General features: G+C 45.6%; 1 protein-coding gene across 1 annotated transcript in view; it reads left to right on the top strand.

Annotated features, from left to right (window-relative positions):
• Positions 1-871: 871 nt before the first annotated feature.
• Positions 872-24881, top strand: part of PIGU (phosphatidylinositol glycan anchor biosynthesis class U) — a 45543-nt gene continuing 21533 nt past the window's right edge. The window contains exons 1-4 of the mRNA XM_073606372.1: positions 872-1058; positions 3690-3754; positions 18928-18987; positions 20735-20797. Of these exons, the coding sequence (XP_073462473.1) occupies positions 929-1058; positions 3690-3754; positions 18928-18987; positions 20735-20797 (318 nt within the window). The 5' untranslated portion in view covers positions 872-928. The remainder of the gene's footprint in view (positions 1059-3689; positions 3755-18927; positions 18988-20734; positions 20798-24881) is intronic.

Below are 24881 nucleotides of genomic sequence, written 5' to 3'. Positions count from 1 at the left end.
GCGTCATATGACGCCCTCCCAGAACGAGAGCCGCGCCGCCTGGCCGTCATATGACAGCCGGCGGGCGGCAAGCGGTTAAACTGAGGGTGCGTGTTATACGCCAATAAAGACGGTACATCCAAATAACACGCCGAGCTCATCTCCTCACCACACACAGCCACAATGGCGGGAGAATTCTTGTTGGGCAGTGTATTAGTGATCGGACGAACACACTTTGACATTCTTTGAACCATTAAAATTCGGTCTGACAAAACGGTCGGCCCTCACGCACATTCACTTCATCAAATTGTCCCTCTTTGAAAAAAGTTTGGACACCCCTGTCCTAAGGCGTGACATGTTTGGTATCTACGTACTCGATGTAGCCTCCTCTATTATATTTTACCAGATAAATTGGGTGTTAGATTGTATTTGTGTGCACTTAGGTTGTTTTTTTTTTTTTACTGAAAATACTGGGTTTGATAAACGTTTGTGTTATAACAAATGGCAACTACCACCATTTTCTTCTTCATGGGTCTCTGCTTCCAGAAAACATCCCCGGTTAGGGGGTTTAACTAATTTTCAGGCCTAAAGTGTACCTTTTATTATGTGTGGAAGAACAGCTTGGCCAGTGAAAGGGTTAACAATGGCGGTCTGTACCGCTCCTTCTCCTCAGTATCCAGTCAGTGACGTTCTATGAGCGGAGGCAGTACGTTCTCATAACGGAGGGATGACGCGCTCCCCGTCTCTATAACGAACCGACTTGTCCCATCCCAGCCGCCGTACCTCAGCTTCTCCTGCCAATCCCGGAAAGGAGCGCCGTCCCGCGGTGCATTCTGGGAAGTGTAGTCCTCCCTCCCGCCTCCTCTTGCATTGGGACGCCTCGCAGAACTACAAGTCCCATGTTCTCCCGTAAGCCTCGGCGCGACCTGGCCAGGCTGGGCTGGGGAAGATGGCGGCGCCTTTGGTGCTGGTGATACTGATAGCGGTGACAATCAGGGCTGTTCTGTTCCGCTCCAGCCTGGCCGCCTTCATCTCCGAGCGGGTGGAAGTCGTGTCCCCCCTCAACTCATGGAAGAGAGGTGAGGGGCGCCGGGGGAGGAGGAGGAGGCGGGTGCTGGGACAGGTGTGGTGGGTAGGGGTGTGAGCAGGGAGGAGTGCGGACAGGTGTATGGGGGAGGACTGGGGAGACAGAAATGGGGGTAGGGAGGATGATGATGGGGGGGGGGGAATGACATGGAGGAGGATGATGATGAGGGGGGGAATGACATGGAGGAGGATGATGATGAGGGGGGGGGGTGACATGAAGGAGGATGATGATGATGAGGGGGGTGACATGAAGGAGGATGATGATGGGGGGGTAACATGAAGGAGGATGATGATGAGGGGGGGTGACATGGATGATGATGGGGGGGTGACATGGATGATGATGAGGGGGGGTGACATGGAGGATGATGATGATGAAGGGGGGGGGTGACATGGAGGATGATGATGAAGGGGGGGTGACATGGAGGATGATGATGAAGGGGGGGTGACATGGAGGATGATGATGATGAGGGGGGTGAAATGGAGGAGGATGATGATGAGGGGGGTGACATGGAGGAGGATGATGATGAGGGGGGTGACATGGAGGAGGATGATGATGAGGGGGGTGACATGGAGGAGGAGGATGATGATGAGGGGGGTGACATGGAGGAGGATGATGATGATGAGGGGGGTGACATGGAGGAGGATGATGATGATGAGGGGGGTGACATGGAGGAGGATGATGATGATGAGGGGGGTGACATGGAGGAGGATGATGATGATGAGGGGGGTGACATGGAGGAGGATGATGATGATGAGGGGGGTGACATGGAGGAGGATGATGATGATGAGGGGGGTGACATGGAGGAGGATGATGATGATGAGGGGGGTGACCTGGAGGAGGATGATGATGATGAGGGGGGTGACCTGGAGGAGGATGATGATGATGAGGGGGGTGACATGGAGGAGGATGATGATGATGAGGGGGGTGACATGGAGGAGGATGATGATGATGAGGGGGGTGACATGGAGGAGGATGATGATGATGAGGGGGGTGACCTGGAGGAGGATGATGATGATGAGGGGGGTGACATGGAGGAGGATGATGATGATGAGGGGGGTGACATGGAGGAGGATGATGATGATGAGGGGGGTGACATGGAGGAGGATGATGATGATGAGGGGGGTGACATGGAGGAGGATGATGATGATGAGGGGGGTGACATGGAGGAGGATGATGATGATGAGGGGGGTGACATGGAGGAGGAGGATGATGATGAGGGGGGTGACATGGAGGAGGAGGATGATGATGAGGGGGGTGACATGGAGGAGGAGGATGATGATGATGAGGGGGGTGACATGGAGGAGGAGGATGATGATGATGAGGGGGGTGACATGGAGGAGGAGGATGATGATGATGAGGGGGGTGACATGGAGGAGGAGGATGATGATGATGAGGGGGGTGACATGGAGGAGGAGGATGATGATGATGAGGGGGGTGACATGGAGGAGGAGGATGATGATGATGAGGGGGGTGACATGGAGGAGGAGGAGGATGATGATGAGGGGGGTGACATGGAGGAGGAGGATGAGGGGGGGTGACATGAAGGAGGATGATGAGGGGGGGTGACATGAAGGATGATATGATGATGGGGGGGGGTGACATGGAGGACGATGATGAGGGGGGTGACATGGAGGGCGATGATGAGCGGGGGTGACATGGAGCCCCCCCCCCTCGCAGTCCTCTTTATTGCGAGATCTGGGGTCTTTTTGACCCCAGATCTCGCAATAAAGAGGACTTGTCATGCTTATTTCTATTGCAAGGGATGTTTTCATTCCTTGTAATAGGGAAAAAAGTGATCAAAAAACTTTTTTTTAAAGGGACAGTGTAAAAATAAAAAAGTAAAATAAATAAGAAAAAAAAAATTTAAAGCGCCCCGTTCCTCCGAGCTTGCGCGCAGAAGCGAACCCATACGTAAGTTGCGCCCACATATGTAAATGGTGTTCAAACACATGTGAGGTATCGCCGCGATCGTTAGCGCAAGAGCAATAATTCTAGCACTAGAGCTCCTCTGTAACTCGAAACAGGTTACCTGTAAAAAAATATAGAGATTTTTTAAGTACTGTAGTTTGTCGCCATTTCACAAGCGTGTGCAATTTTAAAGCATGACATGTTGGGTATCTATTTACTTGGTGTAACATTTATCTTTCACATTTTACAAAAAAAAAATTGGGCACACTTTGCTGTTTGTTTTGTTTGCAGATTTTTTTCCCAAAAAATTTGCGTTTGCAAGACCGCTGCGCAAATACGGTGTGACATAAAATACTGCAATGTTCTCCATTTAATTCCCTAGGGTCTCTGCTAAAAAAAATATATAATGTTTGGGAGTTTAGAAGTCATTTTCTAGCAAAACATATTAAACATAATAAACACTATTAAACACTAAAATAATAAACAAATGTCAGAAATAGGCCTGGTTCTTAAGTGGTTAAACCCCAAAAGATTGATTTGAGTACAGGACTGGAGAAGCCATCTTTGAATGACCACACACCCTGATGTGTTTTAGAAGTTCCAGGTATTCCACATAGACTGATAGAATGTGGACAGATATTGGTAAACCATATCGGCAGTTCCAGTGGAAGTTTCTTCTTTATTACAGTTTCTCATTGTACCCTTTCTTTTACAGTTGTGGAGGGGATGGCCTTGTTGGATCTTGGTGTGTCACCATACTCAGGAGATGTCTTTCATGAAGTGAGTATCTGTAATTTTGAGTATTTTTCAGTTCTCCCACAAATGCTTCTGGCTTGTAGGTCACTGATGCATATCTCCTGTTGCTGGACATGTGAGTTTAAATCTGAAACTTTCTAGTCTAGGAACTGAGGTATGTTAAAACATTGCAGAGATATGGTCATCACTCAGCCAGAGCTCTATCACTTTGCCTGGTGGTGTCTGTAGGTTTATGTACAGAACAGAAGGTGGAACTGATCAGCTTGCTGCTGCTCCATCTTTTTAGTCACAGGCTGGGACAGGTACTGGACCAGAGTAAATTACTTCAGTGTAGTTTGCAGAGAGGTCTAGGAACTGTCTGCGCTGTTCTGCAGAGGTGTCCACATCCATAATTTTTTATTTCAACAGAATTAGGACTCAAGGCGTTGTTACTACTCCAGCACTCAAATGGGTAGTCACCAGACCAGGGGTGTGTGTGTGTGTGTGTGTGTGTGTTCTATATTACTTATGGAACAATGCTTCAGCGGTGCAGCCCTCCTCAAACAGGGGAATCCAACCATATACTGCAAAAGAGCACACGGGGCGAAAACGCCTAGTGCATTACCCAAGTTTTCCTCTAATCGTCTTTCAGGAGCCACCTGAGAGACCTTGGCTCTTCCCCTCTGTAGGAAACACCTGTGCCAGCCTTCTTATAAATTTCCTCCTCCCCTGCTGGCTCCTCAGTTCTTTGTGTTTCCTCCAGAGGGGAGACACCAGTGGAACCAAGCCAGGAGGCTCAGGCAGATGTCCTAAAAGGGAGCAGAGGCTCTTCGGGCAGTCCAGGGGAAGAAACTAACCTGGAGGAGGATTTGTCACCCCCGCATCCCTGAGTGCAGACGGAGGTTGGGGGGGCTCCTTTTCAGTGTCGAGCGCGGTAGCAGGAGGTACAGGTCCAGCCGTCCCATACCCTCAGCAGCGTGTAGCACTGGCAGTGTATTAACGCCAGGTATTGGGACTGCACGGCGCCTGTGGCGGGTGACGTCACGTCCGGCGAAAGGGGCGTGTACTTCCGGTTCCCGGGGGAAAGCATTGTGTAAGGAATGTATTAACAAACTAGTACAGAAACATTCCACTGAGCAGGGCAGTGATTTAGCAGCATCTGTTAAGGAACTATCAAGTACCTTTGAATCTTTTAAAACCTTCTTTGAAGGGTTTCAGATCCCACAGCTGCAGACTGCTCCTCCTACAGTACAAACGACACTACCAAAAATACAAGCACTACCCTCTACTAGTGCAGGCCCTTCATCAGCCCCTAGGGAGGAGGCAGGAGAGGAGCCTGACAGCGCAGCGTCCGGCTCCCAAGAATCAGAGGGTGAAGCCCTGGAAGGGGATTCCAGGAAACCCTCCCGTTACAAACTCTCATTCGAAGAGGTCGACCATCTTCTAGGAGCCATTCATACCACATTAGGTATACAAACGGAAAAGAAACCTTTTCCCTGCATGATCAAATGTATGAGGGTTTAGGGGAACAGGAAAAGAAGAATTTTCCCGTTCACGAAGTACTAATAAAGGCAACGCAACGCTTCACTTCCTGATTCCCTCACCTAGGATGGCGGCGGCAGCTGCCGAGAACCGAGCGGGTTCTCGGCGTTCCCTGCCGACATCGCTGGACCCTGGGACAGGTAAGTGGCAATGTATTAAAAGACAGCAGCTGCAGTATTTGTAGCTGCTGGCTTTTAATATTTTTCCCTTTACGTCATTCAGGACAGCCACTATTGAGAGATAGTCTCCTCCTCTTCCTGTAGGAAACACTGCGCCAGCCCATAAAACTCTCACTTCCCCTGCCAGACCTCAGTTAATAGTGTTTCCTCCGGAGGGGAGACACTGTGCAGGGAACCAGGCTGATACAATCAGGGAGATTGTGGCCTCTTTCAAAACATCCCCAGGGGAGCAGGGGCTTCCAAGCAGTGGATAGGCGGTACATACCCGCAAAACAGCAGCCACCCCTTCCTTGTCAAGCGTGGCATCAGGCTGTGGGGGCCCCCTATCGCGTCCACAGGGCCGCAGCAAGGGGACACTCCGCTCTCCCTGTACGCTGTGCAGGCCGCATTTTTTTGTTGGAACGAACGGGCCGGACGACGGGCGACGTCATTTCCGGCGGAGAGCGGAAGTCTACCTTTAACCCGCGACTTCCGGTTCCGGGTCGCGGTGCTGATAGGGGGCCGGGCTCAGGCTGGAGGAGTCAGTTTACACGTGCAGACAGTGTGAGACTCTACACAGGCAACCACCTGCAGTCATGTCTGAGGCAGATGCTGCAGCTCATACGGACACTAGCTCCAGCCTTCCGAAGGTAAGAGTTCCCTGGGGAGGGGTCCTCTCTACCTAGGATTGTCCCCCCCCCCCCCCCCCCATGTACGGTTCCTTACTTGGGGGGGGGGGGACAGACCCCCTGGGTGGTCAGGGGGTGGGGGTGACTCGGATCCCTACAGGTGGGTCGGGTACACCCCCAGGGTTTTTTCTGTTAAAAAATTGCTGAATGTAATGTGCTTTCTGTATGTAATTTCAGAAATCCACAGAAAAGACAAAGTCCACTCATGTCTCTAAAAAGAAATGTGCCTCTTGTAGGGACAGTTTAGGGGAAGCTTGGACCAAGGTTCTGTGTAAGGAATGCATAGATTCCCTGGTCAAGGAAAGGGACTCTGAACAGCAGTCCGGCTTGGCAGCCTCTGTAAAGGAGCTGTCATCCACTTTTTCATCCTTTAAAACGCTTTTTGAGAAGTTTCAGCTTCCCCTTAATCCCATTCAGCAGGATTCAACCCCGCCTCATGCTCAGGGCTCGGCTCCTGCCAGATCCACTAGTATGGCTACGGCAGAAGAGGCTGCAGGCCCTTCCGGGGTGGAGCTTAGGCAACCAGACAATGGCACTTCTGACTCCCATGAGGAATCAGAGGGAGAGGACCAGGACGGGGAGTCCAGGAAAATCTCCAGGTATAAGTTGTCCCTAGAGGAGGTGGAAGATCTCCTAGGGGCAATATATACAACCCTCGGTATACACGAGGATAAAAAACCCCTCTCACTCCATGACCTTATGTACAAGGGCTTAGGAGATCAAAAGAGAAAAGTTTTTCCAGTACACGAGGTTCTGGTGGAGACGATTAAAAAAGAGTGGCAGGATCCGGAAAGAAAGCCCTTATTCTCTAGTTCCCTTAAGAGAAGATTTCCGTTTTCAGAGGATCCAGCGTCCATTTGGAATAAAAATCCCAAACTGGATGCAGCTTTCTCTCAGGTCTCTAGGCACACAGACCTGGCGTTTGAGGACATGGGGGGCCTTATCAGACGTCATGGACAAAAGGATAGACTCACTACTGAAAAAGACGTGGGACTCGACAGTCGGTAACTTAAAACCAGAAATGGCTGTTACTGTGGTAGCCCGCAATTTAGAACATTGGCTTTTCCAGATTCAGGAGCATATTGAGGCTGGCACAGCTAAAGAGACTATCCTAGCGTCTTTCCCCACGATTCTGCGAGGCATCGCATACATAGCAGACGCCTTGGCAGAGTCAGTCCGTATGTCAGCCAGATCAGCGGCCCTGGCAAACTCGGCCAGGAGGGCCCTCTGGCTGAAGACTTGGCCGGGCGACGCCGCCTCTAAGGTCAAGTTATGTGGGATACCCCTGACAGGTGACCTACTATTTGGTCCTGGGTTAGATACAGTCCTAGACCGGACAGCAGACAAAAAGAAGTCCTTCCCACTCAAACGAAAGACCCCTACACAGAAAAAGAGGGGGTTTCGTCTGCAAAAGCGCAGGGAAGCCCCTAAACAGGGGGGACAGAAGAAAACCTGGGGCCAAAGAGGTAAGGGTAGAGGAGGGGCGATTTTTCGCCCTCCTGAAAAAGCCCAGAAAGATCAATGACTCTCTAAAAGCGGTGGGAGGAAGACTGGGGGCCTTCCTTCCACAGTGGGAGATCATTTCCCCCAATCGGTTCATCCTAGGGATCATAAGAAGGGGGTATCTCTTGGAATTCACAAGGCCCCCCTCACAAAGGTTCCTTGTCACGCAGCTTTCCAGCTGCACGACAAAAACTAAGGCCTTGTTAGACGCTCTGAAGGAGCTAGAACTACAAAATGTAGTTTGCAGAGTACCCAAGGGGGAGGAAGGAGAGGGGGTTTATTCCCATGTATTTATGGTAAAAAAAACCCTCAGGAAAATTCAGATTGATTCTGAATTTAAAGCCCTTAAACAAGTCAATTTGTTACAAAAGATTCCGTATGGAGTCAATTTTTACGGTCAGGGCTCTGTTACCGCAGAATTGTTTCATGGTGTCTCTGGACCTCAGAGACGCGTATTTGCACGTCCCTATTGCAGAAACCTCTCAGAGGTTTCTCCGTTTAGCAATAAACCTGGGCGACGCAATACTGCACCTACAATTCCAGGCTCTGCCCTTCGGGCTATCCTCCTCGCCCCGAATATTTACCAAAATCCTGGCAGAGGCCATGGCCTTCCTGCGACTGCAGGGTGTGTCAGTTATAGCCTATCTGGACGACCTGCTCCTTTTTGCAGTATCCCCAGAGAAATTGCTCAGGGACCTCGACCTGACAAAAAAGGTACTGACAGGATTAGGATGGCTCCTGAACTTAGACAAGTCCAGTCTCATTCCTTCACAGCGCATTATGTACCTAGGATACCTGCTAGACTCGACACTCTTGAAAGTTTTTCTTCCAAGAGAAAAAATTCTAAAACTGGACAGAGCAGTTTTATCTCTCCAGTGCAACCATCGGGTGTCCAAAAGGTCCTTAATGTCAACACTAGGTCTGCTGACCTCTACTCTCCCAGCAGTGCAGTGGGCAGGATTACACTTTCATCCCCTGCAGTCATACGTACTAAGGGTATGGGACCACAGTCAGAAGGATCTAGACACCTTAGTACAAATTCCCCATCGATTAAAGAGATCTCTTTGGTGGTGGAGGAAGGAAGCGAACTTGTCGCAGGGACGTCTGTGGCTTATTCCAGTTTCACGGATAGTAACCACGGACGCAAGCGGCAAGGGCTGGGGGGCGCATCTGGGATCCCTTCTAGCGCAGGGCGTATGGAGGGGAGACGAACTAAAAAGATCGTCCAATTGGAAGGAGCTGAGGGCGGTCGGCCTGGCCCTCAGGTTTTTCAAAAAAGAGCTTCAGGGCCACCATATACAGGTACGGTCAGACAATTCTTCTACCGTAGCCTATATAAACAAACAGGGTGGCACCAGAAGCGGAAGTCTCCTGGCCTTAGCAACAGACATCCTAAATTGGGCCGAGACCAACACTCTCTTACTCTCAGCGGTTTTTCTGAGAGGAGAAAGGAACGTTATAGCGGACTTTCTCAGCCGGAGGAGGCTGAGAGAGGGAGATTGGGCCCTCAACCAGGAGGTTTTCAATCTCATATCCGAGAAATGGGGACCCCCGGAAGTGGATCTTTTCGCTTCAAGAGACAATGCGAAAATCCCCTGTTTTTTCTCCCTAAACGCAGGAGAAGGAGCACTGGGGGTGGACGCATTAACACAGAATTGGCATTTCAGGACATGCTATGCCTTCCCCCCTCCGGTGTTATTACCGGCGGTTCTGCGGAAGTTCCAACTAGAGAACACCTCCCTCATTCTAGTAGCTCCACATTGGCCGAAAAGGGCATGGTTTTCAATTCTCAGTCAGTTAGCTGTGGAACCGCCCCTATTCCTTCCACCCCAGGAGGATCTTCTCTCACAGGGTCCAATCCTCTGTCCACAGGTACACCAGTGGAAATTAGCGGCCTGGCTACTGAAGAGAGTATATTAAAATCTAAGGGATTTTCTCAGAAATTAATATCCACCCTTCTCAACAGTAGAAAAAAGGAGACGCATCATACTTATAAAAAGGTCTGGCTCCTTTTCAACAAGTGGTGCACTGAAAACTCCTTCTCGGCGCAGAGCCCCATAGCTGTTTTGGAGTTCCTACAGTGTGGAGCAGACAAAGGGTTTATCCGTAGGTACCCTTTAAAGCCAGGTGTCAGCACTTAGTGCTTATTTAGAGAAATCTTTAGCCACCAATCCATGGGTGGTCAGGTTCTTTAGGGCACTGTCCAGGCAGAGACCTGTCCGAGGTCCCCCCTTTCCCGGGTGGGATCTATCTTTAGTGTTGCAAAGCCTAAAAGGAATTCCCTTTGAGCCCTTGGACAAATGTCTGTTAAAAGAGTTAACCTTAAAAACAGCATTTTTAGTGGCAGTGACAACTGCCTGGAGAGTCAGTGAAATTGAGGCGTTATCAATTAGACCTCCTTTTTGCGTTATTTTGCCAGATAGAATAGTCCTTAAGACTGATCCAGCATTTTTGCCTAAAGTGGCATCAGGCTTTCACAGAAGCCAGGAAATAGTCCTACCTTCATTTTGTCCCAATCCTGCTGGAGAAGGGGAACTGAAATTTCATTTCTTAGATGTAAGGAGGTGTATCCTACAATACTTAGAGATGACTAAAACAATAAAAGTCTGATTCTCTATTTATTTTATTTTCCGGGTCCAGAAAAGGACTCAGAGCGTCTCGACGCACGATTGCCAGATGGCTTAGATTAGCTATTGGGCAGGCATATTCTCTAGCAGGGAAAGAGATTCCTATGGGCATTAAGGCACACTCTACCAGAGCCGTGGCAACTTCCCAGGCAGAGAAGGCTGGAGCAACGCCAGAGCAAATATGCAAGGCAGCGACATGGTCCAGCTACTCCACTTTCGTTAAACATTACAGAGTGGACCTGGTGGCGGCAGGTGAGCAGGCTTTTGGGCGAAAAGTTCTGCAAGCTGTAGTCCCACCCTAATTGGTAAGTGCTCGATTATCCTCTCAATAGTGGCTGTCCTGAATGACGTAAAGGGAAAATTAAAGTTACGTACCGGTAACGTCTTTTCCTGTAGTCTTTCAGGACAGCCCTAGTTACCCACCCTAAGCTTGGGGGGGTCTTATTTAAGACCAGAACGCAATATGATAATGATATTGAATGGTATGTTATTAATGTGTTCTTGTGTCTCCCCAGCTGACCGGAGGTGATCTTGTAAAAACTGAGGTCTGGCACGGGAAGTGAGAGTTTTATGGGCTGGCGCAGTGTTTCCTACAGGAAGAGGAGGAGACTATCTCTCAATAGTGGCTGTCCTGAAAGACTACAGGAAAAGACGTTACCGGTACGTAACTTTAATTTTTTTTTTTTTTTTGGCGGTGTGGGTGAACCCCCGCTTTAAATCTATCCATAACTTACAAGAGATTCAGAATGGATTCCATATACTCAGTGAAGGCCCTGTTACCACCAAACTGTTATATGGTCTCCCTGGATTTAAAAGATGCGTACCTACACATACCCATACATCAAGTTGCCAGAAGTTTCTAAGATTAGCAATAGAAACAGGAAAAGAAACCTTACACCTTCAATTCAGAGCTCTACCCTTCGGCCTGTCTTCCTCACCAAGAATTTTTACAAAAATTCTGGCAGAAGCTCTGGCACCATTACGACTAAAAGGCATATCCATCATTGCCTATTTAGACGACCTTCTCCTTTTTGAAGACTCCCCCGGGAGATTGCTAGAAAACCTACAATAAACACAGACTTTCTTGGAAAGTCTAGGTTGGTTGATAAGTGTAGAGAAATCCAATCTTCAACCCACTCAACAAATAAAGTATTTAGGGTATATAATAGATTCAGTGCAACGAAGAATATTCCTACCCAAGGAGAAGATAGAAAAAATTCAAAGAGAAATAAAAAGAATACAGACCAATCTACCATGTTCAATAAGAAAAAATCATGTCAACGTTGGGGTTGCTAACATCGGCAATTCCAGCGGTCCAATGGGCAAGCCTACATTTTCGGCCATTACAGATGTTCCTATTAAGGGTATGGGATCACAAACAGGAATCATTGGATACACAAGTGTTAATACCAGCAGGGGTAAAAAAGACCCTATGATGGTGGAGAAGAGCGGAAAATGTAAACAAAGGAAGGCTATGGATCCTACCTATTTCCCAGACGCTAACCACAGACGCAAGTGGCGTAGGGTGGGGAGCACATTTAGACTCCCAAATCACGCAAGGAACTTGGGTAAAGGAGGAGAGGACAAGGTCGTCCAATTGGAAAGAATTGAAGGCAGTATGGTTTGCACTTCAATCCTTCCAGAGAGAGTTGAGAGGACATCATGTACAGGATCAGGTCCGACAACTCATCGGTAATCGCCTACATAAACAGACAAGGGGGAACCAAAAGCAGAGCCCTGTGGTCTTTAGCAAAGGAAATCCTGAACTGGGGAGAGGAAAACATACTCTCGTTATCAGCAGCCCACTTAAAAGGGGATTTAAACAAAGTGGCAGATTTCCTCAGCAGGAAGAGAGTGAGAGAAGGCGATTGGGTGTTAAAACAAGAGGTATTCCAGCAGATTATAAAAAAATGAACACCTCAGGTGGACTTATTTGCGTCAAGAGAAAGCAGGAAGGTTCAAGCATTCTTTTCCCTGAAGAGAGAAGATGGAGCACTCGGGATAGATGCATTAGCACAAAATTGGACGTTCAAAAGATGTTATGCCTTTCCCCCACTAATACCAGCGGTGATAAGAAAATTGCATACAGGGAACACATCTCTGATTCTCATAGCACCTCACTGGACCAGGAGACCGTGGTTCTTTATGCTCAAAGAACTCGCCATAGAGCCCCCCTGGTTGTTACCAGTCCAGAAAGACCTACTTTCCCAAGGCCCAGTGTACTGTCCCCAGGTAGAAAGGTGGAATTTAGCTGCCTGGTATCTGAGGAGCAACTGTTAAAAGCAAAAGGGTTCTCAAGCCGTTTAATAGAGACACTGCTGAAAAGCAGGAAGGCTGAGACACGGAATATCTATCAAAGAGTATGGAGATGTTTTAGCAGATGGTGCACAGAAAACAACTTCAAAGCATAAAGCTCAGTGGCAGTCTTAGAGTTTCTACAGAGTGGTGTAGATAAAGGCCTAAGTCTCAGTACACTTAAGAGTCAGGTGTCAGCACTATCAGTTTACCAGGAAAAAAGCTTAACATCAGATCCATGGATAATCAGACTCTTTAGATCCATGAGCAGGCAGAGGCCGATACAGAGTTCAGCCTTTCCAAAATGGGACCTGTCATTATTTCTGGAAACTATGACAGCAGAACCCTTTGAGCCCTTGAAAGATTGCAGCCTGAAGATGCTGACACTTAAAGCAATCTTTTTGGTAGCGATCACTACAGCCAAAAGGGTCTATGAGAAAGAAGCCCTATCGATTAGACCCCCCTTTTGTCAGATTTTCCCGGATCGCATAGTCTTTAAAATGGATCTGGGATTTCTGCCTAAAGTGGCCTCGAAGTTCCACCGAGGCCAAGACATAGTGTTGCCCTCATTTTGTTCAAATCCTTCGAAAGAGCAGGAAATAAAGTTTCATAATTTAGACGTCAGAAGATGCGTCTTACATTATTTAGAGGTAACAAAAAACTTAGAAAGACGGATTCTTTATTTATTTTAATTTCTGGAGCTAGGCAAGGGCATAAGGCTTCGAGAAGCACTATAGCCAGATGGTTAAGAGACGCCATTGAACAGGCGTACAAGCTAAGAGGCAAGCAGATCCCAGAGGGAATCAGGGCACACTCCACAAGGTCAATGGCAACGTCGCAGGCGGAGAGAGCTGGAGCAACGCCGGAACAGATTTGTAAAGCGGCAACCTGGTCCAGCTTTGCCACTTTTGTAAAACATTATAAAGTGGACCTGTGGTCAGCCAAAGATCAGACCTTTGGGCGCAAGGTCCTACAAGCTGTGGTCCCCCCTTAGGGCTAAGTGCTCGGTTATCCTCTCAGGTGGCTGTCCTGAAAGACGATTAGGGGAAAAACAAAGTTACTTACTGGTAACGTTCTTTCCCGGAGTCTTTCAGGACAGCCGGGTACCCACCCAAATGTATACTAAGACATAAAGATTTCCTTACAGGAAATGTGATATAGTTGATTATGTGTATCATATGTTCTTGTGTCTCCCCAGCGGACTGGAGGTGCTCTTCAAGGAACTGAGGAGCCAGCAGGGGAGGAGGAAATTGATAAGATGGCTGGCGCAGGTGTTTCCTACAGAGGGGAGGAGCCAAGGTCTCTCAGGTGGCTCCTGAAAGACTCCAGGAAAGAACGTTACCAGTAAGTAACTTCGTTTTTATTAGAAAAGAAAAATCCAAATAGCCAATTGAATACTGACAGAAGAAACATGCATAACAACAGTCCCCGATGGCCAGCCAGTGTGGCAACGAGTGACCAGACTGTTGGCAATCTATGCGTTTCGGGGACTCCTCCCCTTTCTCAGAGCTCTGAGCTCCCCGAAATGTGTTATGCATGTTTCTTCTGTCTTTTGTGAGTATTCCATTGGCTATTTTGTTTTTTTCTTTTATAATAAATTGGGTGGTGAATGCATGCGGGGAGGAGCTGAAACAGCCGCCGAGGGACCCCAGAAGGCCAGGTTCGGGGCCACTCTGTGCAGAACGAGCTGCACAGTGAAGGTAAGTATAACATGTTTGTTATTTTAAAAAAAAAAAAAATTTAACTTTACAACCCCTTTAAGTTGCTTCTTCCTGGAACATGAACAGATCTCAGTAAGACCTCCAGAGAAACACAGGTCAAAAGCCATAGAATGATCATCCAGGCTGCATAATTAAAGGCTTAGTTCACCTTTCTGACTTTGTTTCAAATTACACCGATATTTGAAACCTGGTCACATTCCCCAACCCACCACCCTCCCACTTACCTGAATTACGGGATGCTTTTCCCTTTTTTTTTTTTTTTTTTTTTTTTTCCAATTTAGCTGTGCATGGCTCTGTCCGCAGCTCTGTCATCCATTCACATATCCGTTCGAAGGGATGTGTGAATGGAAAGACCAAAAGTCTTGTTTGCCGTGTCAGCAGAGGGACTCGTAGATCATGCCAGCACAAGTTGGCTGTTGTCTGTGCACATGAAGTACATTGTTTACTTCCTCCAGCCTCATACCGGTAGGTCTGGGGGCTGAGATGTAAACAGTGTGTAAGCCTGTGCATTGCACTCCTGATGCATTGATAGCAATTGCTAAGCTGTGCATGTAATACATTTACATTTTATTAATGTGGGTGCATTTATTCACATTTTACAAAAGGTGGACTATGCCTTTTAAAGTGGAACACCACTCTCTTAATCAATATTGACTGTTTTTAATCCTAATGTGGCTAACATTAGTACTTGCTTGTTTTTTTGGTTTTGTTTTGTTTTTTTTGCTCCTTTTTTTTTTTTTTTATTTTTTATTTTTTTTTTTACTTTTCTTCAGTTAGTTCCTGTTTTTTTAGGCCTAGGCAAATTATGTCATACATTCCAGGAGTCTTCAGGAGGGGAGGAGGGGTTTTCTCAGCTAAGCACACCCTCCTGCCTGCATGCCAGAGCTAAGGGCAGATTGATTCCTGGAGGTAAATGCTGTGTGAATTATCTGCCCTTACTTAAAATGGTCACAGGTAGAAATGCTGGGGGGGGGGGGGGGGGGGGGTTAAAGTTATCTCACAGTAAAATAGAGCATAGAGACATGCATGGACCGGGTTTTTGCTTGGATTATTCAAGTATAATTGAAGGCAACTTTTAAATTTTTTTTTTTTTTAGTTTTTGATGGAGTGGAGATCTGTCAGTTTTTATTGCTGTCTGTATCTCTGTTAAGGAGATTCACCCTCTCTTTCTCCTGTTTACCCTTATATGTAAAAGAAAATCCCAGCTTTTGGGTTGTACCCAGAAAAGTAATAGAGGAGAAATCTTCTATTTGGGACACTAGTTCTGGTGACCCAGGGTCCCCAAGGGATTCCCTTAAAGCGGATGTATACCCAGTGAAGTGAAGAGCCTCAGATGATACACAGAAATGAAACAAATCTCCCTACATAAGCTTTGCTTGTATATCTGCTGTCTTCAACTTTATTTATTCTTTAGAAGGTGCACATTGTGTTACAAATCTTTCTTCCTGTTTCAGCAGTGGGTGTGGAGTCTGATTTGGAGGAAAGGCACACACCCCCTCCATAGGCAGAGGAACAAAGGAACTTGCAGAGCTGCAGTCTGAATAGACAAGCTCTCTGCTAATCTCTTCCCCCCCCCCCCCACACACACACACATTTCCGGCTGCTTTTATCTCCGGTGTTGGAGAACTTGTCAGATGTTATCATGCTGGAGCAGAAGAAAGACACGGCACTCAGCTTTGGAGAGGGATAAGAAAACATTACAGATATATGTGCCTAAGTCAGGTTTCATGAATGGGGTTTACAACCACTTTAATTTGCAAGGATTTCCTTTCACTTCCTTTTTGGTTATGGGACAGGAAGTGAGGGGAAATTTCCCCAATGGGACACAGATGGGAAAAATGTGTCTGGGGTTATAACCCTCCCTTGCTTTATCCAAAATGAGAAAAAAAAAAATTTTGCCTATAGTTCTACTATAAAAATGAATTAAAATAATCTTTTGAGTTTGCTCAGATGCAGTGTAGTTCCGCTTTTAAAGTGAATTTTTATTTGTTAATATAATAGTGCTTTATTTGAAAACACTTTTTGCCCCTCTGTACAATGATTTTATGAACCTCTTGCTGGCCACGTACACATTGCCGTGATAAAGTATTCACACCCCTTGAAATCTTCCACATTTTGTCATGTTACAATCAAAAACTTAAATGTATTTTATGTCATAGACCAACACAAAATGGCACATAATTGTGAAGTGGAAAGAAAATGATAAATGGTTTTCAATTTTTTTTTTTACACATCAATATCTGAAAAATGTGGCGTGGATTTGTATTCAGCCCACTTTACTCTGATACCCCTAACTAAAATCTAGTGGAACCAATCGCCTTCAGAAGTCACCTAATTAGTACATAGAGTCCTCCCTGTGTGTAACTTAATCTCAGTATAAATACAGCTGTTCTGTGAAGCCCTCAGAAGTTTGTTAGAGAGCCTTAGTGAACAAACAGCATCATGAAGGCCAAGGAACACACCAGACAGGTCAGGGATAAAGTTGTGGAGAAGTTTAAAGCAAGATTTAGGTTATAAAAAAAAAAAGCTTTGAACATCTCACGGAGCACTGTTCAATCCATCATCCGAAAAAGGAAAGAGTATGGCACAACTGCAAACCTACAAAGACATAGCCGTCCACCTAAACTGACAGGCCAGGCAAGGAGAGCATTAATCAGAGAAGCAGCCAAGAGGCCCATGGTAACTCTGGAGCAGCTGCAGAGATCCACAGCTTAGGTGGGAGAATCTGTCCACAGGACAACTATTGTGCACTCCACAAATCTGGCCTTTTATGGAAGAGTGGCAAGAAGAAAGCCATTGTTGAAAGAAAGCCATAAGAAGTCCAGTTTGCCTTTAGCGAGAAGTCATGTGGGGGACACAGCAAACATGGAAGAAGGTGCTCTGGTCAGATGAGACCAAAATTGAGCTTTTTGGCCTAAAAGCAAAACTCTGTGTGACAGAAAACTAACACTGCACATCACCCTGAACACACCAATCCCACCGTGAAACATGGTGGTGGCAGCATCATGCTGTGGGGATGCTTTTCTTCAGCAGGGACAGGGAAGCTGGACTGGTCATAGTTGATGGGAAGATGGATGGAGCCAAATACAGGGCAATCTTAGAAGATAACTTGTTATGCCCCGTACACACGGTCGGACTTTATTCGGACATTCCGACAACGAAATCCTAGGATTTTTTCCGACGGATGTTGGCTCAAACTTGTCTTGCATACACACGGTCACACAAAGTTGTTGGAAAATCCGATCGTTCTAAACGCGGTGATGTAAAACACGTACGTCGGGACTATAAACGGGGCAATAGCCAATAGCTTTCGTCTCTTCATTTATTCTGAGCATGAGTGGCACTTTGTGCGTCGGATTTGTGTACACACGATCGGAATTTCCGACAACGGATTTTGTTGTCGGAAAATTTTATAGCCTGCTCTCAAACTTTGTGTGTCGGAAATTCCGATGGAAAATGTGTGATGGAGCCTACACACGGTTGGAATTTCCGACAACAAGGTCCTATCACACATTTTCCATCGGAAAATCCGACCGTGTGTATGGGGCATAAGAGTCTGTAAATGACTTGACTGGAGTGGTGGTTCATCTTCCAGCAGGAAAACCACCCTAAACATACAGCCAGAGCTACAATGGAATGGTTTAGGTCAAAGCATATTCATGTGTTAGAATGGTCCAGTCCTAAATCCAATTGAAAATTTCTGTTCACAGACGCTCTCCATCCAATCTGACAGAGCTTGAGCTATTTTGCAAAGAAGAATGGGCAAAAATGTCACTCTAGATGTGCAAAGCTGGTAGAGACATCCCCAAAAAGACTTGCAGCTGTAATTGCAGAGAAAGGTGGTTCTACAAAGGGGGCTGAATACAAATGCATGCCATTTTTTCACATTTATTTGTAAAACATTTTGAAAACCATTTTATCATTTTCCTTCCACTTCACACTTATGTGCCACTTTGTGTTGGACTATCACATAAAATCCCAATAAAATACATTTTCGTGTTTTGTTGTAACATAACAAAATGTGGACAATTTCAAGGGGTATGAATACTTTTTCAAGATACTGTATATGGCAGCAGAAAAAGTGGACTTTAATGCCCAGCTGCTGCACATATACGGCGGCCTGTGGTTGTGTGCTGAGAGCCCACTGCGCGCTTCCAGCAAACTGACCGAGCTATCACCAACAGCTCTGTCACAGCTTCTGCTCAGGTGTCAGTGGGATGGGTTCCCAGTCATGTGACTGCTAGAGCGAATCATAGTGGTCATATGATAAATAAGCAGTACCACCTCCCAGGCATTAAAGACCGCATAAAGGGCCACTGGGAGCCGGTGTGAAGGAGACATTGCAAAGGCTGAATGCAGGAGGGACTGCTCCTGACCACATAGCTCCGAAGCTGCAACCGGCAGCCACATTTCTACATATAGCCTCATTGCTCTTTGTTTGCAATAATACTTCCAACATTTGGTCTGGTGATAGGCAGCCCAGCATATAACTTTATTTTCTTTTATCTGAAGCATTAACTGTAGGCACAAACTAAGAACAAAAAGCACCATAACATACGAAGTACTATTTTTAGGAAGTAATTACTTGGTCCACAGTCACTATATTCTTTGTTTTAATTATTAGTTTGTCATTAGGAAAACCTGTATGTTTTTAATTACTCTGAAATGTCTTTTCTCCTACAGACTCCTCTTATCGTCTATCTCTTCCATTTTCTTGTAGACTATGTAGAAATAGTGTATATGGTAAGTGAACTCTTGGCATTATACCATTCGCTGCCATAAGTTTTTGCGTTCTTTTGCACACATTAAAAATCTTACATTACAAAAAAAAGTTTTCTATATTTTCTGAAAGCAGAAACCTGGAGAATATAAGGGCAGTTATTTATTTATTTATTTTTAATTTATGTCACATGATATTGGCACAATGGTTTACTTATATATGTATTGTACATGAATGCAGGGGGCTTTAAATGTTGCTTTTTTTTTTTTTTTTTTTTATCTTCTTAACCACTTCCGGACCGCCCCATGCATATATACTGCGGTAGGGCGACCCTTCAGCGCAAAATCACATACCTGTATGTGATTTTTGTTTCCTGGATCCACCTTTCGGCTTCACAGACAGTTCCCTACTGTGCATGCGTGAAGCGCGCTGCGCTTTCTGAATGGCGGGGGAAGGAGGAGGGGAGCCCGAACTTCCGAGTGATCGCGCTGCGGCGCAATCTTCCAGAAGTGGGGACAGGTACCTGTCAAAAACGGGTACCCCCCCCCCCCCAAAGGTGCTAAATGTGGTGCCGAAGGGGGGGGGGGGGGGGAGATAAGCGGAGCTTCCACTTTTGAATGGAACTCTGCTTTAATAATATTTAATTCAGCTTTTTTTTTTTTTTTTTTTTATATTGATCTTTTTTCCACGCAAAAAACGTATATAGAAAAAAAGACGACAAAAACCACAAAGCAGCTCAAAACAAACTAAGACTGAAACGTAAAACATATAAACAAAGACCAGGAGACCCAAGAGTCTCTCAATCCGGTCACCCATTATACATATATTTTCTCAGTCACATCACAACTCTATGTAAAATTCTATATTCCATACCAATCTCTACGCTCTGTCATAAATCATAGAGCTTTCAGCATTTGAAGGTGGAACTCAAGCTACCCACTTCCTTGCAATTAATTTTCTAACCACAAATAGTTGTGTTTCATCCTCCGCTGTATAATGGCAGTAAGGATCTATATCTAGACGCATGTGAGAGGACTGCATTCAAAACTTATTTAAGGGTCTGATTACAATATTAAATTATGTCCTGCCCAATTTGGGGAAATTCCAAACTAAGTGTAGTAGGTCTTCCTGGTCTCTCCTACACTTAATACACCTCCTAGTCCTCCTAGACCCCCATTACAAGCAAAGATTTAGGTGGTCTTTTATACATCCTATGTAAGTCTGGATGTCTGGTATAAAGATACCTTCAATCATGAGTTCAATACTGCATCACACTGTTCATCTGTAATATTGCCCAGGTCCCCTTCCGATTTATGTGTAGGGCCCTTTCACACACGTGATCAGATCTGCCTGTCGGTTTTTCAGGTGGACCTGATTGAATTGTTCATATGCTTTGTTCATATTTCATGTCTGAAGTTTACAACCACTTCAGGCTGGGTTTACACTGTGTGTGGCCGCGGGGCACACAAGGGCGTCTGGTGCGTCCCCCGTTCATAATTTCAGGTCGGAATCGGGTCCAAAATTTTGTCTGAGTTCGGACCTGAAACTGAGCCAAAGACGCACAGGACTCTTCTGCTGTGCGCCCCGCGGCCGCCCCTGAGATGTGTAATACGGCTCCATTGAGAGCCAGTCACAGTCTCTTGTCATGCGAATTGGATGCAGTGAAACCCAGCCTTAATGTAGTATCTAAATATAGTTAAAATTTTGTAAGCAAACATTTTTCTAGTACGTGGAATGTTAATTTACTCAACCTGATTTGTTTCTTCTCAGTTTACAGATGCACTTACAGCCTTTGCACTTTATTTGGCTGTTCAAGAATATAATAAAGTATCGGTAAGAGATTTTATAATGACTATCCTTTGTTTCATGGACTGTACTACCTTGGCATAAATGTTTTACAGCATATAAATTAATAGCTTCAAGATTGCCTGTTTATGAGACAAGCTATGATTGTATACTTTAAAATACATTAGGAGAACGATAGTCCTGGGAGCCTTGCTCAATAAACCTTATGAGGGGGGAGAGGTACTCGCCTCCATAATATGAGAAGGGTGGTAATCTACAGAACAACTATCGAAAAACAAAAAAAAGGTACGATACACACACCTTGAGTAAATGTCTCCAAAAATGTTTATTATCAAAAACCACGTAAAATGATCAGTATCCTGCCCAGAGATCCTCCCTAACCCTTCAGCTCCCATATACCCCCCCCCCCCCATCCCAACAGAACCACACCACAGAATCTATCTAACCAACTAAATCCCTTTCCAACCATCTACCCTACCTAATGCACATATATCCCCCAAGTGGGATAAACCTCCCAAAAGGGGTCCCGTCTCCCCCTCTCTTCCTGTAATACACCTGTGCTGAATACCTCAGAGACAGAACCAAACTGATCCAGGCCAGAGGTAGGTAATCCTTTAGTGCCCAAGGACACAGAGATAATGAACAGTCCAGGACCACTGAACCTGCTGAAAGAGTTACAAGATCCTCAGTATAGAGGTAAAGATGTTGCTGAACATGTGTTGGTAAAACAGTGGAGGTACCAATAAGCTTCTAATGAGCATATGGGCAGCGAGGGTGGATATCACAGCATATGGTACGTATGCTGCTGCTGAACTACAAATGCAGTCAGTGGTGAAGCTGAGGTAAAGATTGTAGAGTCATTCCATACATCCCATCTAGAAACTAGAGGTTTGAAGACTCGCCAGGCATATGAGGTGTAGGGATGGTCCTGTGGAGTTGGGTAACCTATTCCAAATTACAACCACAGCCGATATGACCTATACATATATATCTGGGGTCTATGTGGTGTAGGCCAGTGGTTCTCAACCCTATCCTCAAGTACCCCCGACAGGCCATGTTTGCAGGTTTTCCTTTATCTTGCACGGGTGCTTTAAATCGGTCAATGACTTGGTATTTCAGACAACTATTTTATCGAAGAGAAATTCCCAAAGCATGGCCTGTTGGGGGTACTTGAGGACAGGGTTGAGAACCACTGGTGTAGGCTACCTACTCACAATCCTGCAGCAAATCAATCCTAATGTTCAGCAGCCATCATCTGTGATAACGGTCTCCACTCAATCCTTGAGCAATGCACGCTCTGGAGACTCAATCACCGCTGCAATGCTGATGTTTTAGACTGGTAACAGTAATTCCAAACAGTCCAAGTACCCCTTGTACTGGAAGTTAATCTCCAATATGTTACTGGCTGGTTCACGGAAGCACTTGGTCCGTGCAGGTAAAACAGGATCGGATGAATCAAAGCGTGCGGTGACACAGGGAGATGGGTGGGGGGCCCGTCCTTCAGGACCTGTTGCTTCTGGTGGACCACCGCTATAAGGGATGTTAAGATGAAGGGAAGAAGGGGTAACAAGCCCCGGGACTTTAACGGTGTTCAGTATAGGGACAAGGTAAGGACACAGTAGCATCAGTAAAATTTTAATATTTTATTATACAAGTAAAAAACATGAGGAAATTAGACCATCCATGACAGGGTTATAAATCCCACTTTATGGCATAAATACAACCAATACCACTCAACATGTTTCGCTTTTGGAGCTTCTTCAGGAGTTTCTGGTAAGAGGTAAATTATGCTAGGAATAACAAAAGGACAAGGATGAGTTCTCATGTTGATTGTTTGATTAGGATAAACAAACAAAATTATTCAATTGAGGTAGGTATGTTCGACACAATTACCAATGCGTGTACAGTTCATACATATACATAGTCATATGGATAAAAATACAAATACAAAAAATGAGTGGGAAGGGAGCGAGTCTCGCCTATGCTGCCAAAAAGCTGAATATAAACCTGGTTCAGAAATAAAAAAATGTATTATACGTCCCATATAGGTTCAAAGTACCCCATCTGAGTGTCTTATTCAAAGTGATCGCAGGAGGAAAAGAATTTGTGTCCCTAGAAAAGGGAAAGTAGTACATGTTAAGAAGTACAGTTAAATACAGGCCGCCAGTGTCATATAAAACACCCAGAGCCATGAACAGCTAATAAGGAAATAACACTGTTTTTACCTGGTAAAAGGATAATGTCAAAAGGTGGAATCAATAGATATCCAGCTGGGTTTGAAAATGAATCCGGCAAAAGGCTGGACACAGAGACAAGATATCCCGCTTGGGCATGAGAAAATACATGCAAGGCTGGATTAGCTTGGTGTTAATATGATATTATATTAGATTGAGATGTACACGCACAGGGAGCAGAATCTGTATTGAAGGAACAAACAAAAAAAGACCTAAGTCAATATATGGTCATCAGCTGGGGCTGCTCACTGTACAGCACAAAGGCGAGCAGGAGACTTACCAAAATGAAGAAGACATCAACAGTGCAGAGAGCGATTGGAGAGATGTTCACTCTCCCTCTCTGCCACGGCCTCTAACAGAGGATCGTGGCAAATCGACGCCTTCTAATAGTCCTCCCATCCCAGTAGCGTCTGACTGCTATAAAGAATGAGGGTGAAAAAGTAATAACTAAACAATAAATAAAAATTATATGAAAATAATAATAAATGAATAAAAAATATATAAAAATGGCTAAGAGACTTCAAAATGTGAAGATGTTTAAATTATTAAAGAAAGGGTTTAAAGCTATAGGCGTTATTCAAACCAGGGTGCTTAAGGGCGGATAATTTGTGTATCCATCGTGCCTCACGCTGTAAAAGCATTTTGTCATAGTCACCACCTCTGTCTCCTGGAGTGATATGCTCTACGGCAAAAAAAATGCATTTTTGAGCAATCAAAGCTGTGGAATAGGCCCATGTGACGACATATTGGTGTTTTCCATTCGTTTTTTTTTTTTTTAAACCAGGGAGACGTGGTCCCTGATACGGTGGAAAAACGGTTGCTTGGTTTTACCCACGTAAAATGCGTGGCACTCGCATAGCATTATATAAACCACTCCAATCAACTGGCACGTTGCCATAAATTTGGGTTTGTGTAAACGCCCATTTGTGATACTGCGTGCGGCATAAATGTACCGACAAAAATTGCATGTATGGCAGGGCTTAGTGCCTTTGGCATCCTTGGAAACGTCTGATTGGGAGGTGTAATGACTGTGTATGAAACTGTCACGAAGAGATCGCGATCTCCTTAAGGTAATCTCGGGGTGTTTTTTGAGATGTTTCGAAACATTGTCCTCTCCCATTAGGAGATACCAATGTTTTTGCAGGATGTCACGCACCTGACGGTGCTGACCAGAGAAGCGAGTGATCATCCTGACCCCTGGGTTTACCTTAACCAATTTGGAATCATGTATTAGAGAGATTCGATTTTTACTTTTAGCCCTAATGTAGGCCTTTTTAAGGCATGTATTGCTGTATCCGCCTTGTTTTAAACGCAGCTGTAGCTCTTTTGCTTCCTTTTCAAAATGATGGTCTTCACAACAGTTGCACCTCAGTCTCAAGTATTGCCCATAGGGCACACTGGCTATGAGTGAGGCGGGGTGGGAACTAGCTGCATGGAGCAAAGACTTTCCTGCAGAGGGTTTACAGAAAAAGAGTGAATTTTAAATTGTAGTGGTTGATTTTCAGGCTGTCCAGGAAGACAAGGAGGTGATCCTTGGTTCCTGTCCAGACAAAGATGATATCATCAATGAAGCACCTCCAAATTGGTATCTGCTCGAAAAATGATTGCATATCGTCTCTAAAGAAGAGATCGCGCTCCCACCCACCCAGATACAGGTTGGCGTAACAGGGGGCACATTTGGTCCCCATAGCCACCCCCTGCATCTGGAGGTAGTGGGGGCCACCAAATAAAAAAAATATAAATATAAGGGATGTTACACAACGTGCCTACAAGTTTAATAAAAGCTGAACTCCGGGGAACATTTTAGCCCTGGTTCACATTGATGCTTCATTTGAAGTAGCGCGATTTCAAAGTAGCAGGTCAGCGCCATTTTTAGG

Source organism: Aquarana catesbeiana, linkage group LG12 (assembly GCF_042186555.1).
Source record: "Aquarana catesbeiana isolate 2022-GZ linkage group LG12, ASM4218655v1, whole genome shotgun sequence".
NCBI classification, from domain to species: Eukaryota; Metazoa; Chordata; class Amphibia; order Anura; family Ranidae; genus Aquarana; species Aquarana catesbeiana.
This window is presented reverse-complemented; position numbering and strand designations above follow the sequence as displayed.